The sequence below is a fragment of the Bubalus kerabau genome, chromosome 19 (genome assembly GCF_029407905.1).
Source record: "Bubalus kerabau isolate K-KA32 ecotype Philippines breed swamp buffalo chromosome 19, PCC_UOA_SB_1v2, whole genome shotgun sequence".
Lineage (NCBI taxonomy): Eukaryota > Metazoa > Chordata > Mammalia > Artiodactyla > Bovidae > Bubalus > Bubalus kerabau.
Genome location: NC_073642.1, coordinates 57,434,189 through 57,457,086, shown reverse-complemented (window position 1 = coordinate 57,457,086; position 22,898 = coordinate 57,434,189). Strand labels below are relative to the sequence as shown.

The window sequence follows — 22,898 nt, the reverse complement described above, 5'->3', positions numbered from 1 at the left end:
ATTTCACCTCAACATTGAATATCTCATAGATATTTCACATTCAACCAATATCTGCAAAGCATAAATTCTTTGTCTTTTTCTCCTCCCCAAAGCTTCTCCTCCCAATTATTCCCCACCTCAGTGAATATCCTTCCGGCTACAGTGGCTACCTAGGGCAGAAACCCAGAAGTCTGACCCTAACACTTCTCTCCCTCTCATTCCCCACTCTCTCACCAAGTTTGGTTGAGTCTCCCTACTTGGTGGCTTAGATGGTAAAGAATTTGCCTACAATACTGGAGACATGGGGTTCAAGTCCTGGGTCTCGAAGATCTCCTGGAGAAGGGAATGGCTACCCACGCCAATATTCTTGCCTGGAGGATTCCATGGACAGAGGAGCCCGACAGGCTACAGTTTTTGGGTCACAAAGAGTGGGACACTTTCAAATTTTCAGTCTCACTTGCTAATTATCTCTCAAAATGGTCTCTCTCCATCACTAAGTTATGATGCTAGTCCAAACACTGTCATCTCTCCCAGGATTCCTCTGACAGTAATGGGTCTCTGCTTCCACCAAACTGATCACTCTAAAACACAAATCTGAGTCTGTCTCACCTCCTTGTAAAATCTTTTTATAGCTCCCCATTGCCTGTAAAAAGCACACCTTCCTAGGGTTTCCTTGGTGATCTACTGGTTAAGACTCCATGCTTCCAATGTAAGGGACTTGGGTTCAATCCCTCACCTGGGAACTAAGGTCCTACATGCCTGTGGTGCCAAGGAGAAGATTAAAAGAAAAAAAAAAAGCACACCTTCCTTAACCTGGTTTCAGGATACAAGACCTGTGCTTATCCTGCTCCTTCAGCTTCCTCCACCACTATACTAGGCTTTTCACCTCCCTCAATTTATGCTTCCACTTCAGGGCCAGAACACTTAAAACTAGTAACAAGGTGTCTGGACTTTCTAGTTGTGCTGTACTACCGTCATGACTCACTTTCCCCGTGTGTAAAATAGGGATAATAATGCCTACATCAAAGTTTGCTGTGTTAAATTTCTTAACATATGCAAAGCACTTCCAGGAGTGCCCACCTGCCAGTAAGTCCTATGTAAATAATAACTCTCATTTTCACACACGTGGTCAGTGTTGAGAGATGCAATGAAAATTTCTGTGGGGGAGGAGAAAGATACTAAATTACCGTAAGCAAATATGATAAAAAGATAATACAAAGTAAAAGTAGAAAACAAAAAGAACATAGAACCTCAGTGATCCTTATTCAAAACAAATCCCTAGAAGCTTAAGAATCCATCACAATGAGTGGGAAGGGGAGATGATCCTCCATACGGCAGGAGGCGCTGCAGCACTCCCCAGCTTGAGGGGCTAACCCAGGGATGCTAGGATGCGCTACGAAGGTCACGTGCCCCTCATTTACCGCCCCAGCGTTCACGCCTCGTCGCTCCACGTGAGTCGCATTCTCCGGGATTATTGGTCTACGTGAGGCACGTGGGCAGGGCAGACCGCGGTGGGGCGGGGCGGGGGCGGAGGGGTGGGGCCGGGGGCGGAGCTGGAGGGGGGTGGTTCGGCGCGGGGGCCGTTGGCTCCAGACAAATAAACATGGAGTCCATCTTCCACGAAAAAGTGAGTGTCCACGTTCGGTGGGGAGCTGTCCACGGCGCGGTGGCGGGCGTGGGGCGCGGAAACGCCGCCTCCCGGGGAGCTGGGTGGGGCCCGAGAGGCCCCCATCCAGATCTCGCCGGGCGGGAGGAGCTTCCCCGCGAGGGGAGCTTCACCGCTGTCCCCATTGCACCCCAAGGCCCGTGCCCGAGGATCCGGAGGAGACCCGGTCCCGGGATGTTCAGGAAGCCGGGAGGGGATAAGGGCCGGGCCGGGGGCGCCTCCGGGTACGAGAGAGGGGATGGCTTCTGCGCCTCCCCTCCACTTTCCGTGATATTTCTTCTGTCCCCCTCTCTCCGTCTCCCCACATCCTAGCTAGATGTCCCTCTATCCTTCCCAACTCCACCCCAGTCTGCCAGTCCTAGTCCTTGGAAGAATTAACTTTTCCTTCTCTGGGCTTCTCAGTTCTATATTGGAATCTCCCATACCCTTAGATCCTTGTCCTGCACTGGGTCTGTAAGCCTCTTGAGGCAGGGACCTTGGCTCGTCCCATGGAGGGCGTGACACTTCAGCGAAGTGAAGTAGGGAACCCGGTGCGCCTCTGCACTGGGAAGTCGTCACAAGAGTTTCTGTTACGAGGTGTTTGGGTTTCGTTTCTTTCGGTAGTGGCATCTTGCCGGATCAGGAGGCCAGCTTTCTTGTTAGGTATTAAGGATGGGCAGGAATAATGTTGTTGTCTGCCTAGCCCATTGTGCTTTGATTCTTCCATGACTATGCACTTGAAGATTAATGTTTGTGGCATGTGGATAAACTCGTCTTTTTTCGCATACAATTACCATTTCATTTGAGTGTGAATGAAACCTTCTTCAGGTCGGCTTAAACACATATCTTATTTCATAATAGTTTCATGTTTGGAATGAGTTGCTGCTGAGGCTGTTATTTAGTAGAAGCAAAGGGGTTTTGTTCTGTTAAATACTTATATATCCATTTTAAAATGCACACACACAGCAATCAAAGCAATCAGAGACAAAGGAAGTGCAGTATAAATTCAAACAAATTGTTATAGAAAACATTTCAGAAAGTTTTTTTTTATTTTTGGTGGATGAGGAAGAACTCAGTGTTTGGTTATCACTAATCTTTTCAGTTGGCTGACATATATGAATCCTGGACAAGAGAAATTTAGTTGCTTGGCTAAGGAGATTGGATGAAAAGAACATTGAGTGGACATATTTTTATGACTAATTTCAGAAGCTTTGGTGTAGGACCAGATGTTTCACATTGAAAACTTTACATTTTTCCACATCACTTTTTGAGGACCATGCAATGTATTTTTTTAAAAAAACAATATTCATTGGTACCTAGTTTAGGTAGATTGCAGTGGAGATAACCGCTTAATCATGGGATCAGAAGTTGGACACTAGCCTAATGAAAATTCACTTAACTTAGTACAAACTCTGCCTGGGTTTGAATCCCACTTCTGCTGTTTGTGGTGTCTGGTCACTGTACTAGGTCGCTCTTGAAGTGAAATGGCCTATCTTAATAGAGACTTTGTTGTTGTTATTTGAATTTTTTATTAAGGATAACACGTGTAGGGGCACCCAGATCATAAGAGTACAGCTCAGTGAATTCTCATGAAATGAACACGTGTGTAAATAATACTTACATCAAGTAATAGAACATTTACCTGCATCCTGTAAGCCCCCTCTGTCCTCTTCCAGGATACCAAGTCTCCCTCCACCCCTGCAAGGGTAACCTCTATCCTGATTTCTGACATCATCGATTAATCAGTTTTGTCTGTTTTGAGATTTTGTAAATGGAATCATATAGAGTATACTCTTTTGAGTCGGTCTTGTGTGTGCTGCGATTCATGGGGTCGCAAAGAGTCAAACAGGACTGAGCGACTGAACTGAACTGTGTTTAACAGTGATTGAGTTACCCATTTTGTTGCAGGTAGTTGTAGTTAATTAGTATTGTTATGTTATATAGTTAATTTTCTGTTATATAGTATGTTGTTATATAGTATTTCTTTGTGACTGTAACTGGATTTAGCCATTCTCCTGGGAGGAGCCTTTGAGTGGACTCACTGTTACATAATATGTTGTTATATAGTATTTCTTTGTGACTGTAACACAATTTAGCCATACTCCTGGGAGAAGCCTTTGAGTAGTTTCCAGTTTGGTGGCCAATATAATAGGGCTTCCTTGATGGCTCAGATGGTAAAGAATCTGTCTGCAATGCAGGTAGACCCAGGTTCAATCAGTGGGTCAGGAAGATCCCCTGGAGGAGGAAATGGCAACCCACTCCAGTATTCTTGCCTGGAGAATTCCACAGACCGAGGAGCCTGGGAGGCTATAATCCATGGGGTTACAAAGAATCTGGTGGCAACTGAGCAACTCATTGTTACATAGTATGTTATATAGTATTTCTTTGTGAATATCACACATTTTAGCCATTGGACTGTGAGGAACATTTGGCTAGTTTCCAGTTTGGGGGCCAGTACAAATAATGCATCTATGAACATTGTTATACATATCTTTTGATGTACATCTGTATGCATTTCTGTTGCTTATGCTATGTACCTAGTGGTGGAATTACTAGATTATAGGGTTGGTATATGTTAAGCTGTAGTAGATACTCCAGATAGCTTTCCAAAGTGGTTATACTAAGTTACACTTTCGTCAGTAATATGGAACAGTTTTGATGTCTCTAATCCTCTCCAACATTTTAGTCATTCTGGAGTGTGTAGTAATAACATACTGTTAATGTTAATATGCATTCCTCTCATAGTTAAATGAAGGTGAGCCCCCTTTTGTGTTTTTTAATCCGTTGGCTATCCTCTTTTGAGTACTTGCTTGTCTTGCCCATTTTTCAATAGAGTATAAGTAGGACATCTGTTCAGTTCAGTTCAGTCGCTCGGTCGTGTCCAACTCTTTGCAACCCCATGGACTGCAGCACGCCAGGCCTCCCTGTCCATCACCAACTCCTGGAGTTTAGTCATACTCATGTCCATAAGTCGGTGATGCCATCCAGCCATCTCATCCTCTGTCATCCCCTTCTCCCACCTTCAGTTTTTCCCAGCATCAGGGTCTTTCCCTCCAACTCACATATTATTCGGTGGGAGGTGCTTTCTGGTAGTAGAAATACAGTAGAAGGAAACAGGCGCAGACAAGTCCTCTCTCGCCATTGTAGCCATGAATTGAGGGGTAGGTAGTGCCTTCGTTAAGTTCAAGCTTTGTATTCAGCACCAAAATAAGAAGATAAACTTGTCTCAGCCCCCTAGCTCACACTCAGACTGTCTCAATGCTGCATTCCTGAATTTTGTCCCCAGAAAATTAAATCAGGAAAAAGATGTGTCTTGCATGGTGTTGGTCTTTGGGGTCAGATCTGTTGTGTGACATAGCTCAGAACAAATTGCAGGATGTCAGACAGGCTGGGTTAAAGAATAGACTTTTCTAGGGAAATGGATAACTTAGAGCATCAGGGTTATTAGCAGGAGAAGGTATTCTCCCAACTGTCATCATCCCTTGGCGTCCAGCCCAGTGCTGGGTGCACAGGTAGGGACCTCATCCACCCATGAGTCTCCCTTCTTATAGGGAAACAGGAGAGCAGCATCATTGAGGGGAGAAGGGTGATACTCAGGCTACTTAGTTGAAGGTAGCATGGGTTTAGGTTTGGGTGCCAGTAGCGGGAGAAAGCCAGTTGCCCAGTGCCGGAAGACCCTGGGGCTTGTAGAAGTTGTATTCTTCCCACCCCCGTAACAGGAAGCCAGCGATCCCATGGAGACTTGAGCTTGGATGCTGTCTTCTTGCTGCCTTGTCTAGAAGTGAGCTCCAAGCATGATTTTCTGGACAGTTTTGCTCATTGCACCACAGTGTGTGCCTTATCTTTCTTTAAGAGAACCTCATTTTTGTAGCTACAAGTCTCCATAAACGTGGAACAGAATTTGTCTTACTGTGTCAGTTCTTGAGATTCATCTGTTCATGGATTTGAAATTCCATGAACGAACCTTTAAATGTACTCATTAAATGGAGTACATAAACATCCCATGAATGAACATTTAAATCTTGTTGAAAGAACAAATGTCCTAGGGATTAAATGTTCTTTTCAGTGTTAGTAATTTACCATGGAATCTCCAAAAGTGAATTTATTTTAGCTACTGAAAATGAGGGAGGCTAAATGTTTATTGTCGGAGAAGGCGATGGCACCCCACTCCAGTACTCTTGCCTGGAAAATCCCATAGACGGAGGAACCTGGTGGGCTGCAGTCCATGGGGTTGAGAAGAGTCGGACATGACTGAGTGACTTCACTTTCACTTTTCACTTTCATGCATTGGAGAAGGAAATGGCAACCCACTCCAGTGTTCTTGCCTGGAGAATCCCAGGGACTGGTGGCTGCCATTTGTGGGGTTGCACAGAGTCGGACACGACTGAAGTGACTTAGCAGCAGCAGCAGCAAATGTTTATTGTAGAGTAATTTTCAGTAAAATATGAGATTTTATATAGATGATGTTTGTTTAATATAAATCATTAAGTTTTTGACCATATAACTGATCATATAATTATAGTTTCATTAGTGGTAGAATTATAAAATAAATGTTAGCAAATGAAAATGCCCATACCTGGGTTATTCATGCTTTCTAAAGCTAAAAATGTTTGTGGTTTGGCTGTGTTAAGAAGTTAATGATTACGTATCTCTTTGGAGAAGATACTGTACAAATCTGTTTTACAAATCACATTTGAATTTTTTCTTTTGGAAATATTAGCAAGAAGGCTCACTTTGTGCTCAACATTGCTTGAATAACCTACTGCAAGGAGAATACTTCAGCCCTGTGGAATTATCTTCAATTGCACATCAGCTAGATGAGGAAGAGAGGATGAGAATGGCAGAAGGAGGAGTTACTAGTGAAGACTATCGCACATTTTTGCAGGTACCGATTTTAAACTTACTAAAGCACGCTTCTCAAAAAATGTGGGTACTGTTTAGAAAGGGATGAGCTGCTCTTCTAATGGGAATCTGACTTGTTAATTATAACTCAGCTCTCGGCTTTGTAGATGGGAATGCACAAGATGTTATTTTAAATACACACACTAATGACACTTTACCCTTCTCTCCCCACCCTCAATCTCCGCCCCAACCATCTCTCCAAATTCAACAGCAGCCTTCTGGAAATATGGATGACAGTGGCTTTTTCTCTATTCAAGTAAGTAGTCACAAGCATGTGCTAAGTGTTGTTTATATCCCAGGCACTAAACTCAGCGTATGCTTTTCACAGCCTTTCATAGTCACTGTATTGATGTGACCTTCAAAAGTTCTTCCAGTAGGTTGAGTGTAAGAGTATAAGATTATCCTTTAGAATACTAGTTTTCTATATAGATAAACATGAAAATTAGGACAGTAGATTCTTCATTTTAGAGAAAGCCTTTTTCAAAGAAGGTTGTTAATTTGAATCTGTGTGCTAATAACTGTAATTCCAGTAATTCACAGTATTTCAAAGGCTTCCCTCATGGATCAGCAGTAGAGAATCTTCCTGCCAATGAAGGAGACCTCGAAGGTTTGCTCTGGGTCAGGAAGATCTCCTGGAGAAGGAAATGACAACCCACTCCAGTATTCTTGCCTGGGAAATCCCATGGACAGAGGGGAACCCTTTGCTAACTTTGCATTTAAATCAGCCTACCAGGCTTGGATTCCTTCATTACGGTCTGTGGCTTTCGTCTTTTCCCTTTTTGTGAACTTATCACTCCCCTTGAATTCTGTGGGTGAATATATATATGACACTCGTGAGATTGATTCTTTCATCTGTGGCTCTTTCATTCCATTCCTAACACCTGTGAGGTGGATCCAGAGTTCTTTAGAACCTCTCTTGGAAGACCTGCAGATATCTCTGTATGTGTTCCCTTGTTCAGTCCTCCTGGACTCCTCGGTCACCAGCATTTGCAGCCAGGGCTTTACTGTGGGTGGTTACAGGTGATGGCTGCTGCCGGGCCCAGAGCGGGGGCCTGAATGGGCTCAGCGCTGGCCATTTCCTGTTTCTGCAGTGCTGCTCTGGGCGCCAGTCCCCACTTGCCCACTGCAGATCGTTCACTTTTTGTCTATACTCATGCCTGGCTCACTTGCTGCTTTGTTGGGTACCTTGGAGGGTAGGTGGTAAATTTTCAAAATTTTTCCTTGTTTTTTCCTCACTTTGAAATAATGAGGTTTATCTTTTGGTTTCCTACAGATCACAAACCCACAATAAAAGAAGTTTACAACTGATGAAAACTTCAGTTTAAATCCTCAGAAATAACTCATTTTGATAGATGTAAAGTTATCATTATTCTGTATAGTAAGTTGACTGTCAGTTTTCTAAAGCAGGACTCATAGTAGCCAAATGACTGCAATGGACTTGTTTTAGGAGTAGCACTTACTGGATAGAATATACATCTAGATTTTGGAGGCAGTTCTATCTAGGAATTGTATGGTTCTCATACAATTCCAGAAACTTAGTGTAAAAGGTACTCTGTGTTGTTATTTATGGATATTTGATGCATATAGTGATATACCCACATGCACACACACACACATACACACACACACATGCACTTTAAAACCCGTAGCCTACTGGGGAAATTTATCTATGAACTAAAACTGTTTCTATAACTAACGTGGCTTAACACTACTTATTTGGAATTTAAAAAAAAAAAAACAAATTTTTTTTAACAGGTTATAAGCAATGCCTTGAAAGTTTGGGGTTTAGAACTAATCCTGTTTAACAGTCCAGAGTACCAGAGGCTCAGGATTGATCCCATGTAAGATTATTTTGCTTTTCCTATATTTGATTTTTAAATTTATACTTTCTTAGAGGGGAAAAATAAGTCTGGCCTGCTTTGGTTGTGATATTTCCCATTTTACGCCCTCAGGTTTTCCTGGTTTGCCTTTTGGGGCTGTCTATGAGCATGTGTCCCCCAAGCCTCCCTGATCCCTCCATGTGTGGCAGTGCAAAGCTGATCCTTGAATGGGGTGTGGTGCTGTTGTTTGTGTATGGCATCACCGATCTCTACAGAGATTTATACTGTTTTGTAATTTTTTAAAAATCAGTGATTCTTAAAACTGTAAATATAATCCTAAGTCATTGTAGGTTTTGTATAGTATTTTCTAATTGACAAACTAAATGAATATGATTCTAATATTTCAACTTAATATTGCATATGTGCTTTTTCCTGTTTCTAGAAATGAAAGATCATTTATATGCAACTATAAAGAACACTGGTTTACAGTTAGAAAATTAGGAAAACAGGTAACGCTTCTCCTCCTTGCCTGTCTTTTTTCTCATTCTGTACCTCATTTGCAACTAAAGTGTAAGGGATTGGTGCCTTAAAGATGAAGAAACACACCAGTAATGTGTACTTGTGGCCTGGTTACAATCTAGATAGATAGGACATAAGTAAAATTCTATATTTAAGACAAAACAGCCATATTTAGACATAAGTAAGTTTTTATGTGAGAAAGATGTCCTGCCAGCTAAATTCTGTTTTTCGTGGGTTTGCATTAAGCATAGCAGTGTCACAAAGCCTGAAATAGTGTCCGGTATGAATAAAAATTTTCAGCCATGTTTGCTTTAGCTTAACAAGGTTATTCACATTCCAAATGCCATGTAATACATGTGTCTACATAAATCATTTCTATTAAAAAAAAAATGGAATGTGTCTTGAGCATTGAGCAAGGCTTTTATAAGATCAAGAAAAGTACCAAAAGTGTTATTTTTAAAAATAATTACCGGTGATCTTGGTATCAGATCAGATCAGATCAGTCACTCAGTCGTGTCTGACTCTTTGCGACCCCATGAATCGCAGCATGCCAGACCTCCCTGTCCATCACCCAGTACCATTTTTGAGACAACTTTTAATGTCCTTTTTCTCAGAATTTTGATTCTTTGAAAGAGGGTTACTGAAAACAGATTAATGAAAAAGAATGAATTATTGGTACATGCAACAATGTGGATGAATCTCAAAGTAATTATGCTGAGTCAAAGAAACTAGACACAAAATACTATATTCCATAGAAAAGAAAAGAAGAAAGTGAAGTTGCTCAGTTGTATCTGACTCTTTGCAGCCTCATGGACTGTGTGGCCTGCCAGGCTCCTCCATCCATGAGATTCTCCAGGCAAGAATACTGGAGTGGGTTGCCATTTCCTTCTCCAGGGGATCTCCCAACACAGGGATCGAACCTGAGTCTCCCATACTGCAGGCAGACTCTTTAACATCTGAGCCACCAGGGGCTCACTATAGTGTTCCATTTATATAAAAGCATAGAAAATGTAAACTAATCTATAATGACAGTGATTGCCTGGATGATGGAGGCAAGGAGCAATGGATGAGGATTACAAGGGGCACAGGAGACTTGGCAGTGACAAAAATGTTCACTCTCTTGGTGGTGGTGATGGTTTCATGGGTATATACATATGTTAAAACTTCAAATTGTACATTTAATATATGTGCAGTTTACTACATTTCAAGTACACTTAAATACAGCTTTTTTTTTTTTTTTTTAACAAGCTAATATGAAACAGAAAAGGAAATCAGGAAAGAGTACATTGAGTTAAATCAATACAAGATAATTCTAAAACGAAAGCCCTACTATTTTAAGTTTGCTGCTTAGAAGCAGCTTCATCTTAAATGGTCCTTCCTGGGTGGCAAAGGGCTAGTAAGTAAGTGTGGTTTGGTGCAGGAGAGACACACCCAGGTAGGAATCAACTCTGGGAAAAACCAAGGCAGGACTCTCCCAGGTATGTTTAACCTAGGGGTTTTATTTAAATATTAAAAAATGTGATCAGCTGTTCTTCACTTTCAAGATCTGAAGTCTTAAACTCTGAAATTCCTTTGTATTGATTTGCATGTAAACTTACATTATTATTTTGAGAAATTTTGTAAATTTTATTTCTTCAAAATTGAACTTCTGCATTTCACATTATCTTAGACAAACTCAGCTTCCCTGGTAGCTCAGATGGTAAAGAATCTACCTGCCATGCAAGAGACCTGGGTTCGATCCCTGGGTTGGGAACATCCCCTGGAGAAGGGAATGGTGTGCTGGAAATGCCAAATTCTGGCTTATCATCTTTGGTTCTAATTTATATTTTTGATTAAAATTGTATTTTTCACTATAGACTCTTGTCTTGAGGCCCCTGTATAAAGAAAAAGATGAGAAAAATATTATCATCTCTGGTAAAATCCACAAAAAGCATTTGGTGGTGATGCTGACAGTCACTTCTGAAACTGCTGTGTCTTGTGGGTTAAATGAGGATCCGCGTGAAACAGTGAACAAACGATGTCAGTTCCGTGCAGTAGTGGTCTAGTGGTCTCTTAAAAATGAGTTGGTGATTAAAACTTCTCTTCCTGGAATGTCTAGCTTTCTCACAATTAAAATATTTTAACCAAAATTATCGGCAGTGGGAAAACTTGGTAGTTGTCATTTTTCTTCCACATCAGTATAATGTGATTAGGGTTTTGTTGGGCTGTTCCTTTGGAAAAGATTTAATTATGGCTACAATAAGGATACTTCAAAATACTATCTGTTTCTTTTCTTTTTTGAAGGGGGGATTTAAAGTTTATGGCTTAAAGCAAACTTTTAAAACATTTAATAGTGATAAAATTGCAACATTTTATTTCAGTTTTTAAAAATTGTATGATTTAATTACTTTTTAAAAATCTTAATTTGACATGTTTTCAGTATTTAAACAGTCTTACTAAGTTTAGATGGAGTATATCAATTCATAGCATGCTAAACTTATTACTTACAATGTGCACTAACTTAAATATTGACAATTTGTTTTCCAGTGGTTCAACTTGAATTCTCTTTTGACGGGTCCAGAATTAATATCAGACACATACCTTGCACTTTTCTTGGCTCAGTTACAACAGGAAGGTAAGTAAAGACTGAACATCTTTTGAAGTAGCTAAATGACACTGTCTCACTAGAAGTGAGTATAGCATCTGTGTAGCAACTGTCTCAATAGCAGTGTGTGTGGCTAAATCAAACTTTCTCTTTAGAAGTAAGTGTAACAATAATGCTTTTGTGGCAGAGGCAGGGAAATAAGCTTTGTTTTACATGGTGAGCTTTAGGCTGTGATTTGAATCATCCTGCTCTTTTGGCATTCTTGCTGACACCTGGCCCTCCTCTGATAAGGCTGATTCCTTTGCAGACCTTCTATGTTCTAGCTTTTTTGTCTTCTAGACGCCACATACCACAGAGCCAAGGGGGGGCTTAGGTATTCTTCTTGTTCATCCTTACCCTTTCTAGGTCACTCTTCTTTCCTAAAAACTGCAGCTCCTTTGAAATACATATCACTAGAGTAAAGTCTACCCCTCGCTCTTTTGCAGTGTTTTGAAGTCTGATCTTCCTCCTTTTCCATTGAAGATTTAGGATCTGACTCAGTATCATGGCTCTGTTTCAACTCTTTTCATCATTCTTGGTGATTTCTACATAAAAAATCAGTCCAATCCAATCTCTTGCTTCTTACTTTCAAAGATCATTTTTTTTTTCACTCTTACTTGCCTTTACTAATAACTGTACCACCTTCAAATTCTAATTATAAGCATCCTATTCTTAGACTTTTGTCTCCTATCTTTATACCATATTCTCTCTGTTTTTCTCCTTTGTAACAATTCTTTGAACCCTATTACAAGCCTAAACATTCCTCTTAGGTCCTTACTTGTTTACACCTATTTTCTGTAATCATCATTATAATTCATTATCATTCAGTGATTATCGCTATAACACACTGTTGTGCTTCTCAGCTCCTTTCTCTTTCTCCCTCCATCATACTTTTATGACAAAAATCCAAACCCTGGTTAAACTCCAATCTTGGGCTTGTCTAGTCCTCCTCCATCAGAACAGTTGAGCATGGTTAAAGATGCAGCATAAAATATGATCAATTTTGCTTTAAATTTAGGATCACAAATTTCAAATGAGCCTTCAGTGCTACTTGATATCCCTACACCATCCCCTCCTCTTTCCTGACTTGTAGCTTATGGCTGTCCTTTATATTCTACTATGAAAACAAGAGCAATTAAAAGAGAACATCCTTGTTCTTCTATCAGCAGATCATCACCCTGATTCTCTCTCTTCCTGTGCTTTCAGCCTATGAGAGTAGATGAGCTGTTTCCTGCTCTTAACCAAGTCCAGTGTCGCCACTCTGGGGCTAGATCTCAGCTCCGCCCACGTACTCAGGATCTTTGTTTCTGCTTTTGTTGCTCTACTCTCCTATGTGGGTTCCCTCTTTTATCTTATTATTCCTACTGTAGAGAAATAAGCTCTTTCTCTCCATTGATTAAAAAGAAAAAACTTCTTTTAATGCCAGGAAACTCCAGCCGTCTCCCATTTTTACTTTCTCCTTAGAATCATCTCTAGTGTATTGTCTCCTGTGCATGAACTCGTTGCAGTAACACTTTGATAACCAACATGTCACTGAAAACCCTCTTCTCAGTGTCTCCGGTGACCTCCACTTTGCCAATGCCAGTATTCAGTTCTCAGTCTTCCTTGACATCATCTTTTTTGAGAGTATAGTTTAGTATACCCTCCTTTAAAGAGAATGAAACAAAATTTTCTTATCAAAAGTTTCAAACAGGTATAAAAGTATAGAAAACAAATGTGATGGACCCGCATGTACCCTTCGCCCAACCTCAACAAATATCTCATGGCCAGTCTTGTTTTACCTATACCCTACCCACTTCTCTTTCCAGTTTATTCTAAGAAAATACTCATCATCTTATCATCATCTTTGTAGATTTTTTAAATTAAAATCTTTAAAAGCAAAGACTCTTTAAAAATATACGTATAACCACAATACTCTAATGACATATAAACATTTAATTACAATTCTTTAATAGCACCAACTAGCCAACTCAAATCTCTCATTGCCTGTTTTTTTTTTTTTTTTTTTTTTTTTAAGAGCAGTGATAGCTTAGGTGAACAGTATTTCCTGTTCGTTATCTCCAAAGAAGATAATTTAGCATCAGGACCACAGATGAGGCTTTAGGCACTCAGAGCTTCCTGTGGTAAAAGTTTTATGACCGTGGAAAAGGGATAGGGAAAGCTTCTGGCACAGACAGCAGAAGAGGGCAGAGAGTGCCCCATTGTTAGTCTTTAGTCAGTTCAGTTGCTCAGTGGTGTCTGACTCTTTGCAACCCCATGGCCTGCGGCACACCAGGCTTCCCTGTCCATCACCAACTCTCGGAGTTTGCTCAAACTCATGTCCATCGAGTCAGTGATGCCATCCAACTATCTCATACTCTGTTGTCCCCTTCTCCTCCCGCCTTCAATCTTTCCCAGCATCAAGGGTCTTTTCCAGTGAGTCAGTTATTCACGTCAGGTGGCCAAAGTATTGGAGTTTCAGCTTCAGCATCAGTCCTTTCAATGAATATTCAGGACTGATTTCCTTTAGGACTGACTGGTTGGATCTCTTTGCAGTCCAAGGGACTCGCAAGAGTCTTCTCCAACACCACCATAGTTCAAAAGCATCAATTCTTTGGCACTCAGCTTTCTTTATAGTCCAACTCTCACATCCATTCATGACTACTGGAAACACCATAGCTTTGACTAGATGGACCTTTGTTGGCAAAGTAATGTCTCTGCCTTTTAATATGCTGTCTAGGTTGGTCATAGCTTTTCTTCCAAGGAGCAGGCATCTTTTAATTTCATGGCTACAGTCACCGTCTGCAGTGATTTTGGAGCCAAAAAAAATAAAGACCGTCACTGTTTCCACTATTTCTCCAATTGCCATGAAGTAATGGGACTGGATGCCATGATCTTGGTTTTTTGGATGCTGTTTTAAGTCAGCTTTTTCATTCTTCTCTTTCACTTTCATCAAGAGGCTCTGTAGTTCCTCTTCACTTTCTGCCATAAGAGTGGTGTCATCTGCATATCTGAGGTTATTGATATTTCTCCCAGGAATCTTGATTCCAGCTTGTGCTTCATCCAGCCCAGCTTTTCACATGATGTACTCTGCATATAAGTTAAATAAGCAGGGTGGCAATATACAGCCTTGATGTACTCCTTTCCCAATTTGGAACCAGTCTGTTGTTCCATGTCCAGTTCTAACCTTTGCTTCTTACTTGCATACAGATTTCTCAGGAATCTGAGAAACCGTGCATACAGGTCAGGTGGTCTGGTATTCCCATCTCTTTAAGAATTGTCCACAGTTTGTTGTGATCCACACAGTCAAAAGCTTTGGCATAGTCAATAAAGCAGAAGTAGATGTTTTTCTGGAGCTCTCTTGCTTTTTCAATGATCCAATGGATGTTGGCAATTTGATCTCTGGTTCCTCTGCCTTTTCTAAAACCAGCTTGAGCATCTGGAAGTTCACAGTTCACATACTGTTGAAACCTGGCTTGGAGAATTTTGAGCATTACTTTGCTAGCGTGTGAAATGAGTGCAAATGAGACTAAAGAAAGTTAGTCTTAGGCAAAATAGATTGTTGTCATAACAACTCAGAGTTTAAGAGGGAAAAATAAGTCTTATGTGACTAAGACAAAGGAATATAGGAAAAAATGTTTGTCCCTTTCACCTCCTTGAGCGCCTCAGACCCCTTTCTCCTCCTTGGGAGGAGACTCCTTGTCATCCTACCTAAGAATTAAATTTCTCAGTAGTCTTTTAAAATGTATTCATTTATTTGCTTTTGGATGTGCTGGGCTCACTGCTACTTACAGGCTTTCGCTTTGTGGTGAGCGGGGGCTGCTCTCTAGTTACATTGCGCACCGTTCTCATTGCGGTGGCTTCCCTTGTTGCAGAGCACAGGCCCTAGGGCATGTGGGCACAGGAGTTGTGGCACATGGGCTCAGTTGCCCCATGGCATGCAGAATCTTCCTGGACCAGAGAGTGAACCTATGTCGCCTGCATTGGCAGGTGAATTCTTTAGCCCTGGGCCACCAGGGAAGTCCTCTAATCTCCTTTTTGATTCTTCTTCTTTTTTTTAATATAGTTAAACCAGGTTGAAATAAGGGTCTTTGATTGCATTGGATTGCTATGTCTCTAAAACCTATCTATTGGTTTCTTCTCTTTATTTTTTAACTTATTCTTTTGAAGAAAATGGGTCATTTGTTCTGTTTCTCACATTCTGGATTTTGCTTGTTGCATCCTTTTTTTTTCCTCTGAGCCCTTGATGAGCAATAGACTGGTCCTTAGATCTAGAGACTTGATCAGATGTAAGTTGATTTTGGGAGGATAGACGACTTCATGGATGGTGTGGCACTTATGTCCAGTTGTCTCTCTTTTTGTGATTTGAGTAGCTTCTAATAATAAATGCCTAGTCTGTTATTTCATTAATTAGATTTCCATCATTTCTTCATTTATTAGCTGGAGGACTTCTATACAAATAGACTTTCCTTCATCAACTGTTTGGTTATCTTGAAGTATATAGTTCATATAGAAAAAGCAGGATAAATATTTCTTGCCTTTTATCAGTTTTAAATATTTGGTCGTAGTATCTTGTCTCCAGAGGTAACCAGTTGGTTTGTTTCTGTAGTGTCATTGTAAACTAATCTATTAAAATCATAGTTCAGGGCTTCCCTGGTGGCTCAGTCATAAAGAATCTACCTGTCAGTGCAGGAGACACGGGTTCCATCCCTGGTCCGGGAAGGTCCCACATGCCATGGGATAGCTAAGCCTGTGTACCACAACTATAGAGTCTATGGTCTAGACTTGGAACCGCAACTACTGAGCCCATGAGCTGCAAGTGCTCTATAGCCCATGCTCTAGAGCTGGTTCTCCAGAACAAAAGAAGCCACTGCAATGAGAAGTGTGCACACCACAACTAGAGAGTAGCCTCCCCGCCCCCAAACTAGAGAAAAGGCCAAGCAGCGACGAAGACCCAGCACAGCCGAAATAAAATAAACCATAGTTCATATGTTTTAGTCTCTTGTAATTACTATTGATACCCAATATTGTCACATCTTGGATGAGTGGGAACCTTTTGAACTTGACTCTCAAGCTTTTGAAATGACCACTCTAGCCTTTTGAAGCCCTTTTTAGGTCATTTATAAGAATTTTCAGTCTTGTGTGTTTCCTTCCCCTTCAGTAATGGTGATTCGAGACCACAGCCTGTGCACTGGTGTGGTTATCGCTACTAGGTTGGTTGTCATGTAAGTCTCTCCAGTTTACATGTAGAATCATTATGTTGTAACGTCTTTGATTTTATATATTCTATCTGTTTTCTTTTATGCCTAAAACCTTTATTCCTAACTATATTTTCCCTTTTTGAAATACTGTCAGTACTACTCTTCCAAACCACTGTGCTCTAGTTTGCTTCATATCATATTGGCTGCTTCTTTCAGATGCCTTTTATGGATCCTACTCTTAAATCTCTAACTAATGAAGTGACCCAGAGTCAGTCTTGGACAACTTCTTGACTGTGTGCTGCCCCATTATTTTAAATATCATCTCTAAATAAAGTCCATCCTCCAGTCATTCCTTAGACTTCTATCTTTTGCTGAGACATCTACCCTGAACACCAAACCCCTAACTTTCGCATCTCCACTCAGAAGTCCAGAAAGCATTTCAATCTGAATATGTTTACAAAAGACTCATTTTTTTTTTCTCCCCATACTTGCTGTCCTCAGACTTTCCATTTTCGTAAGCCCCACTCTTCTTGCACGTTGGTTCCTGTATGTTACATTGAGAGGCAGCCTAGAGTGCTCTTTTTAAAGCATAATGCACACTGTGGCATACTTTCACTCTTCAGCCCTTCAGTGGCTTCCTAGCACACTTAGAATGGAATCTCATCTTGCATAAAACCCAAGATCCTCGCAATGACACCTCTGTAAAGCAGTTTCTGCCCTTCATGATGCTCTTCATGGAATAGCATGGGGAGCTAGCATCGTGTATCCACAACCTAGGAAACAGTTTTACTGGCATAAAGCCTGTTCAACCATCTGAATTCTGAGTATACTTGTCCTTGTGAAAAAGAGTGTTACATGTATTATGATTTACTCTTGAGTTTTTCCATTAATAGGCCTTTTAATCTTTTTTTAATTTCATTTTCTATTAATGCTCATGAAGAATATCTATAATAAGCACCAAAGTTGAAGAAAATTTATGATAGAAAAACAAAAATTGACCAAAATGACTTAGGTATAGCCCACCCTTATTCGGCTGTTGTATGGAGTATCCAGCTGGGAAAACCTTGGCTTTCCAGAATTGTATTAATTAAAAAATTACATGAACCACATCTTCAGCACCTTGACTAGAATTTAGGGTATTGGCTTTCCAGGTCCTGTTTTCAGTTAGGAAGGGTGTGTGTCAGGGTCAGCTATTTCCACAGATGACTCATTTTACCCGTATTGCAGATTTTTACACACATCCTCTGATTGTGTCCTCAAACAGCAGAAGGTACAGCAAAATCTGTTTAACAGTTGAAGAAATCAAGACATAGAGGGGTAAAGTGATCAACAGAGGCATTTAGGAAACAGAAGAGCCAGGGCACTAAAACCCGGGCTGTCTGAGTGCACACTCCTTGCTCTTTCTCAGTCCTTTCCTTGCCTTTCTGTTGTCACTTAGGGAGTAAGCTACTTGGTCAAGCACTGTTTTAGTATGTTTTAAGTATATTTCCATGAAAAGTGAAAGTAAAGTTGCTCAGTTGTGTCCGACTCTTTGCGACCCCCATGGACTATACAGTCTATGGAATTCTCCAGGCCAGAATACTGGACTGGGTAGTCGTTCCCTTCTCGAGAGGATCTTCCCAATCCAGGGATTGAACCCAGGTTTCCCACATTGCAGGCAGATTCTTTACCAGCTGAGCCACCAGGGAAGCCTCATACTTAATTATTTCCCCAGTCAGATTCTGCACAAATTATTAAGCATAAATTAGGTATGTTTCCATGTTCTTACTTAATTAGAGCCCTTTTCAGATTCAAATACTTCTCATAGTCACTCTGTGAGATGGATATTCCCATTTTACAGGTGAAGAGGCTTAGAGGGACTTCCTAGTTGTCCAGTGGTTAAGAATTTGCCTTGCAATGAAGGGGACATGGGTTTGATTCCTGGTTGGGAAACTATTAATAAGATCCCACATGCCACCGAGCAGCTAAGCCCACATGCCACAACGGAAGATCCAACTAAGACCAATTGAAGAAATTTATATATATGGCAGTGAGGCGTAAAGACCTTAAGTAATTTGTCCTGGACCACCCCACTGGTAAGTGTAAGAATCATGATTTGGACCCAGGTCTTCCTCACTCCTTGGTTTGTGGTCTTCCTGCTGTTTTGCTGCCTCTCTATCTGCTATCATTTTCAATCAATTTTGAATCACTTGCTAGCTGTTGTAGATAATTTTTGCCTTTTTTTTTAGGTTACTCTATATTTGTTGTTAAGGGTGATCTGCCAGATTGCGAAGCTGACCAACTTCTACAGATGATCAGGGTCCAACAGATGCATCGACCAAAACTTATTGGGGAAGAATTAGCACAACTTAAAGAACAGAGGTAAAGCTGAGCCTGCAGTGTGGGGTATATGATAGTATTTCATTACAAGAATTACATTTACATGCTTACATTGAAGATATGGTCCTTTTATTGTTGGTGGGGTTTTTTTAGACCTTTCTGTTTAAGTGTAGCTTATTGGTTTAACCTTGGATCAACTCTCTGAATTATTTAAGTATACTTACCAACACAAATTCATATCACAATAGGACCTTTGTATTATTAGACATTATCTGTAAAAAAAAAAAAGTGTAAGTTTTCAACTTACATAAACATCTTTGGTTTATAAATGTCTCTATGTTATAGCTAAAATAGAAGAATGGTCTGTAGTTATTACTTGTGCTTTTATTCTTTAGAGTCCAGAAAACAGATCTAGAACGCGTCTTAGAATTAAATGATGGGACAGGAATGTTAGATGAGGATGAGGAGGAATTGCAGAGGGCTCTGGCACTAAGTCGCCAAGAAATTGACATGGAAGATGAAGAAGCCGATCTCCGCAGGGCCATTCAGCTCAGTATGCAAGGTATGGACATTCCAACACTTACTTTATTTGTTGTTGAAGCAATTGATTTAGATCATTTTTAGTTCTTCTGGAAATTAATATACTATTGGTAGAAGTTCTTTGACAGTCACTGCAGAAGCAGTAGCTATGTATAATCAGTTATTTTTTAGATGTTATTTAATACAAATAACTTTTGGATATTATTTAATACATATAACTTTTTATGACTTGTGTTATATTAGGACTAGTTATATTTTTATTTCTGGTCATTCAGTTTGGTTATAATACTGTGCAAACACAGTACTAAACGGAGCTAATCATTGTGAGGTCAGTGGACCCTTGCTCAGACCAGCTATTTAAATGCATTCTAGTGGGTATGAAGAAAGGTCTGGACAGAGACTATAAATTGATTTTACAAAACTCTAAAACTTAATGGCTGTGGAACTTTTAGCTTAAGCTCACTTTGGTGGGCTTACTCTTTTAGCCCACCACACCTCTTCCCCCACCCACTCCCACCCCAGGGAATCCAAGTGGAGGGAAAGTCTGGGACGTTGCTCAAAGGGGCTTACTTAAAAAGTGTGATGGGTTTTCTTTTTTGGGGCGGTTGTTTTGTTTTTGTCTAATGTGAATTTGCCTTCTACTTTCTAATGAAATTACTCATCAATTGAATTCCTTAAGTATCTAAATACAATTGAGTTTCTGTTAATATGAAGTTATCCTTTTAATGCTGTATTTTATCCTGAACTGCTCATGCCTCCTGGCCACGTCTGAGTACCCTGGATGGTGCCCAGGCCCATTTTGGATTAGCAGAGTCCTGCTAGGTTAGCCTAGTGGTGGACAGGCACAGCCTTATTAGTTCTAGATGTTTTTGTGTACTTTATTCTTCTTCCCATGTTATTTCACAATTTGTGCAGAATCTGATTGGAGCAATAATTTAGTAAGAACACGGAAACATACCTAAGTTATGTCAGTACCCAGATGTTTGAAGATAGAGGAATATACAGAGTGGGTTTATTTTACAATCATCCACTTTAAGTTACTTCTAGGAATTCTGTGCCTTTGAAAATGTAGATTGATTTCTGGGACTTCCCTGGTGGTACATTGGTTAAGAATCCTCCTTGCAAAGCAGGGGACATGGGTTCGATCCTTGGTCAAGGAACTGAAATCCCACATGTCTCAGAGCAACTAAGCCCGCAAGCGCTACAACTAGAGGGTCTGTGTGCCTCAAGCAAAGATCCCCCAGGGTGCAAGGACGATCCCACGTGCCGTAGCTGACTCAATGCAGCCAAATAAATAAATTAATTTATTTTTAAAAAGTGTAGATTCATTTCTAATAAGTAAAGAGCAAGCGAGTGTGGTGCGAGTTATTTCTCCTACCAGATGGTCATTGAACACCTCATGTCCACTGTGTCACAAATGGTAGTGGGTTTGGTCGCAGTGGACACAGGTTCGACTGAACTACCTTATTCTGATTTTCCCTGAACCTTTCAGAGCCTTTCTTACATTTACAGAATGGTGCAGAGTAGTTTTGAGAAGAAAACTTTTTGAAAACTCCTTCAAAAAAGCTTTGAAAGCTCCTAAGTATAAACACATCATGACTTGGTAAATAAAACTGCTTTTTGTTGTGTTTTATTCGGTTTTCAGGTACTTCCAGAAATAGATGTCAAGATATCCCACAGACATCGGGTTCACATCCTACTTCAGAAGAGCTACGGAAGAGAAGAGAAGCCTACTTTGAAAAGTAAAGTACTTGGTACCATATTAAAACTGCATATTTTATATTTACTTTGGCTGTTTTGTCTATTTGTAGACATATAGCTTTGACCTAACCATTTATTTAGAATTCTCTCCTTTTTTAAAAGACTGGCAGGTACTAACCTGCCCCTATGAACATTTGAATGTAGTTTTAAAAAATTTATAGCTAGTTAACTGAAATCAAATATAGTTTTAGGAGAAAACTTTGCCTCAGTACTAATTAAATTTTCATGAAATAGGGTGAAGGAAGCCTTGTAAAATTTCAGTCATCAAAAGAAAAATGGAATTGGATCAAGGCAAGAACAAAGCCCTGTGGTCCTTTGAATATACTTCTTGGTTACCTGACTAACCCCACAAAGTTCTGTCAATTACTAGGAAAAACACCATTTATCATAAGAGAACACACTCTCAAATAGAGCTGGTGCTTAACCGCTCTGCTCGTTACCGCACCCGGGGAGGAGGGAGGCTACCACAGGCCTGTCAGCACTGGGGGCATGAGAGTAACCGTAAATCTCAACCATCAGCTTCTAGGACCTAACTTTGTGCTCAGCTGTATAAGTGCTCTCAAAATAGAAATTTCATCCATATCGTTATCCTTGCCAGTAACCATCATTCACAGGTCTTCATCCCCTTTTCTCTTTTTTAAAGATAAAACTCCATCTTACCATCACAAGATCTCTAATAGATATTCAGATCCTCTGATCCCAGCTCAGAGAACTAAGGCAGTGGCTGAGTCTGGCCTGTTATTTACTATATTTTATCAATTCTAAGATGCACATATTTTCACTTTTCAACATCTCTGCAATTCGGAAGACTCTTATACATCATAATTGGTAGTACTTCAGCTATATCTAAAATGTTGGCGCATTTTACATTGGATGGTGTAATGAAGATAATATTTACCTTGTTTTCTGTTTTTTTTTAAGTCACAACTCAGAAGTATATGAAGGAAAGTTCTGATCAACTGACATCCTTTTAATGTGAGATATTTCTAGTCTTTATTCAGTGGTAGATTAATGGATTTAATTCTGTATAAAAATCTCAAAATAGTACTTATTAGTGCTTGTCACTCCCTTTACAATTTTAAAATTAACTTTTTTATTTTTTAAATATGATAAACTTCAAATTTATGTGCAAGTAGAGAAACTAGCATAAAGAACCCTGATACATCTGTTGCCCACATATAACAAATATCAGCACATTGGCCATTTTGGTTTTTATGCCCCTGTCTCCCATCCTATTTACTCTTGTTCCCATCCCCACCCCCACCCCCGGCAGGGTGGGGATATTTTGTAATAAATCTAAATCATAATATTTCATCTGTATTGATTTTCATGTCTGTCTCTAAAATACATGGTTTTTTCTTAATATCACCAAATGCTTTTGTCACACAATAATAGAATAAAGATCAGATGATAATTATTAATTGTAGTTCTGTAATATCATCAACTAACTAGTCAGTGCTAAAAACAGCTTTCAGTGTTTAACTAGATAAAAAATAATATTTTGGAAAATTTATCTTATGATAAATTTATCGTAAGATATCTAAATCTAAAAAAACACAATCCTACCATTAATAACTAATGATATTGTTTTGACAGTCACACTTCTACTC

The 22,898-nt window shown here is 40.0% G+C and overlaps 1 protein-coding gene across 3 annotated transcripts in view; it reads left to right on the top strand.

The window, feature by feature from the left end:
• The first annotated feature begins 1,514 nt into the window (after positions 1 to 1,514).
• The window catches only part of ATXN3 (ataxin 3), a 37,344-nt gene continuing 15,960 nt past the window's right edge, over positions 1,515 to 22,898 (top strand). The window contains exons 1-9 of one of the 3 annotated variants that reach the window (XM_055555508.1): positions 1,515 to 1,606; positions 6,345 to 6,509; positions 6,738 to 6,782; positions 8,282 to 8,367; positions 8,789 to 8,855; positions 11,392 to 11,479; positions 18,897 to 19,029; positions 19,383 to 19,549; positions 21,173 to 21,269. In XM_055555508.1, coding sequence (XP_055411483.1) covers positions 1,583 to 1,606; positions 6,345 to 6,509; positions 6,738 to 6,782; positions 8,282 to 8,367; positions 8,789 to 8,855; positions 11,392 to 11,479; positions 18,897 to 19,029; positions 19,383 to 19,549; positions 21,173 to 21,269 — 872 coding nt within the window. In that variant the 5' untranslated portion in view covers positions 1,515 to 1,582. The other 2 variants (XM_055555510.1, XM_055555511.1) reach the window with 2 other exon arrangements.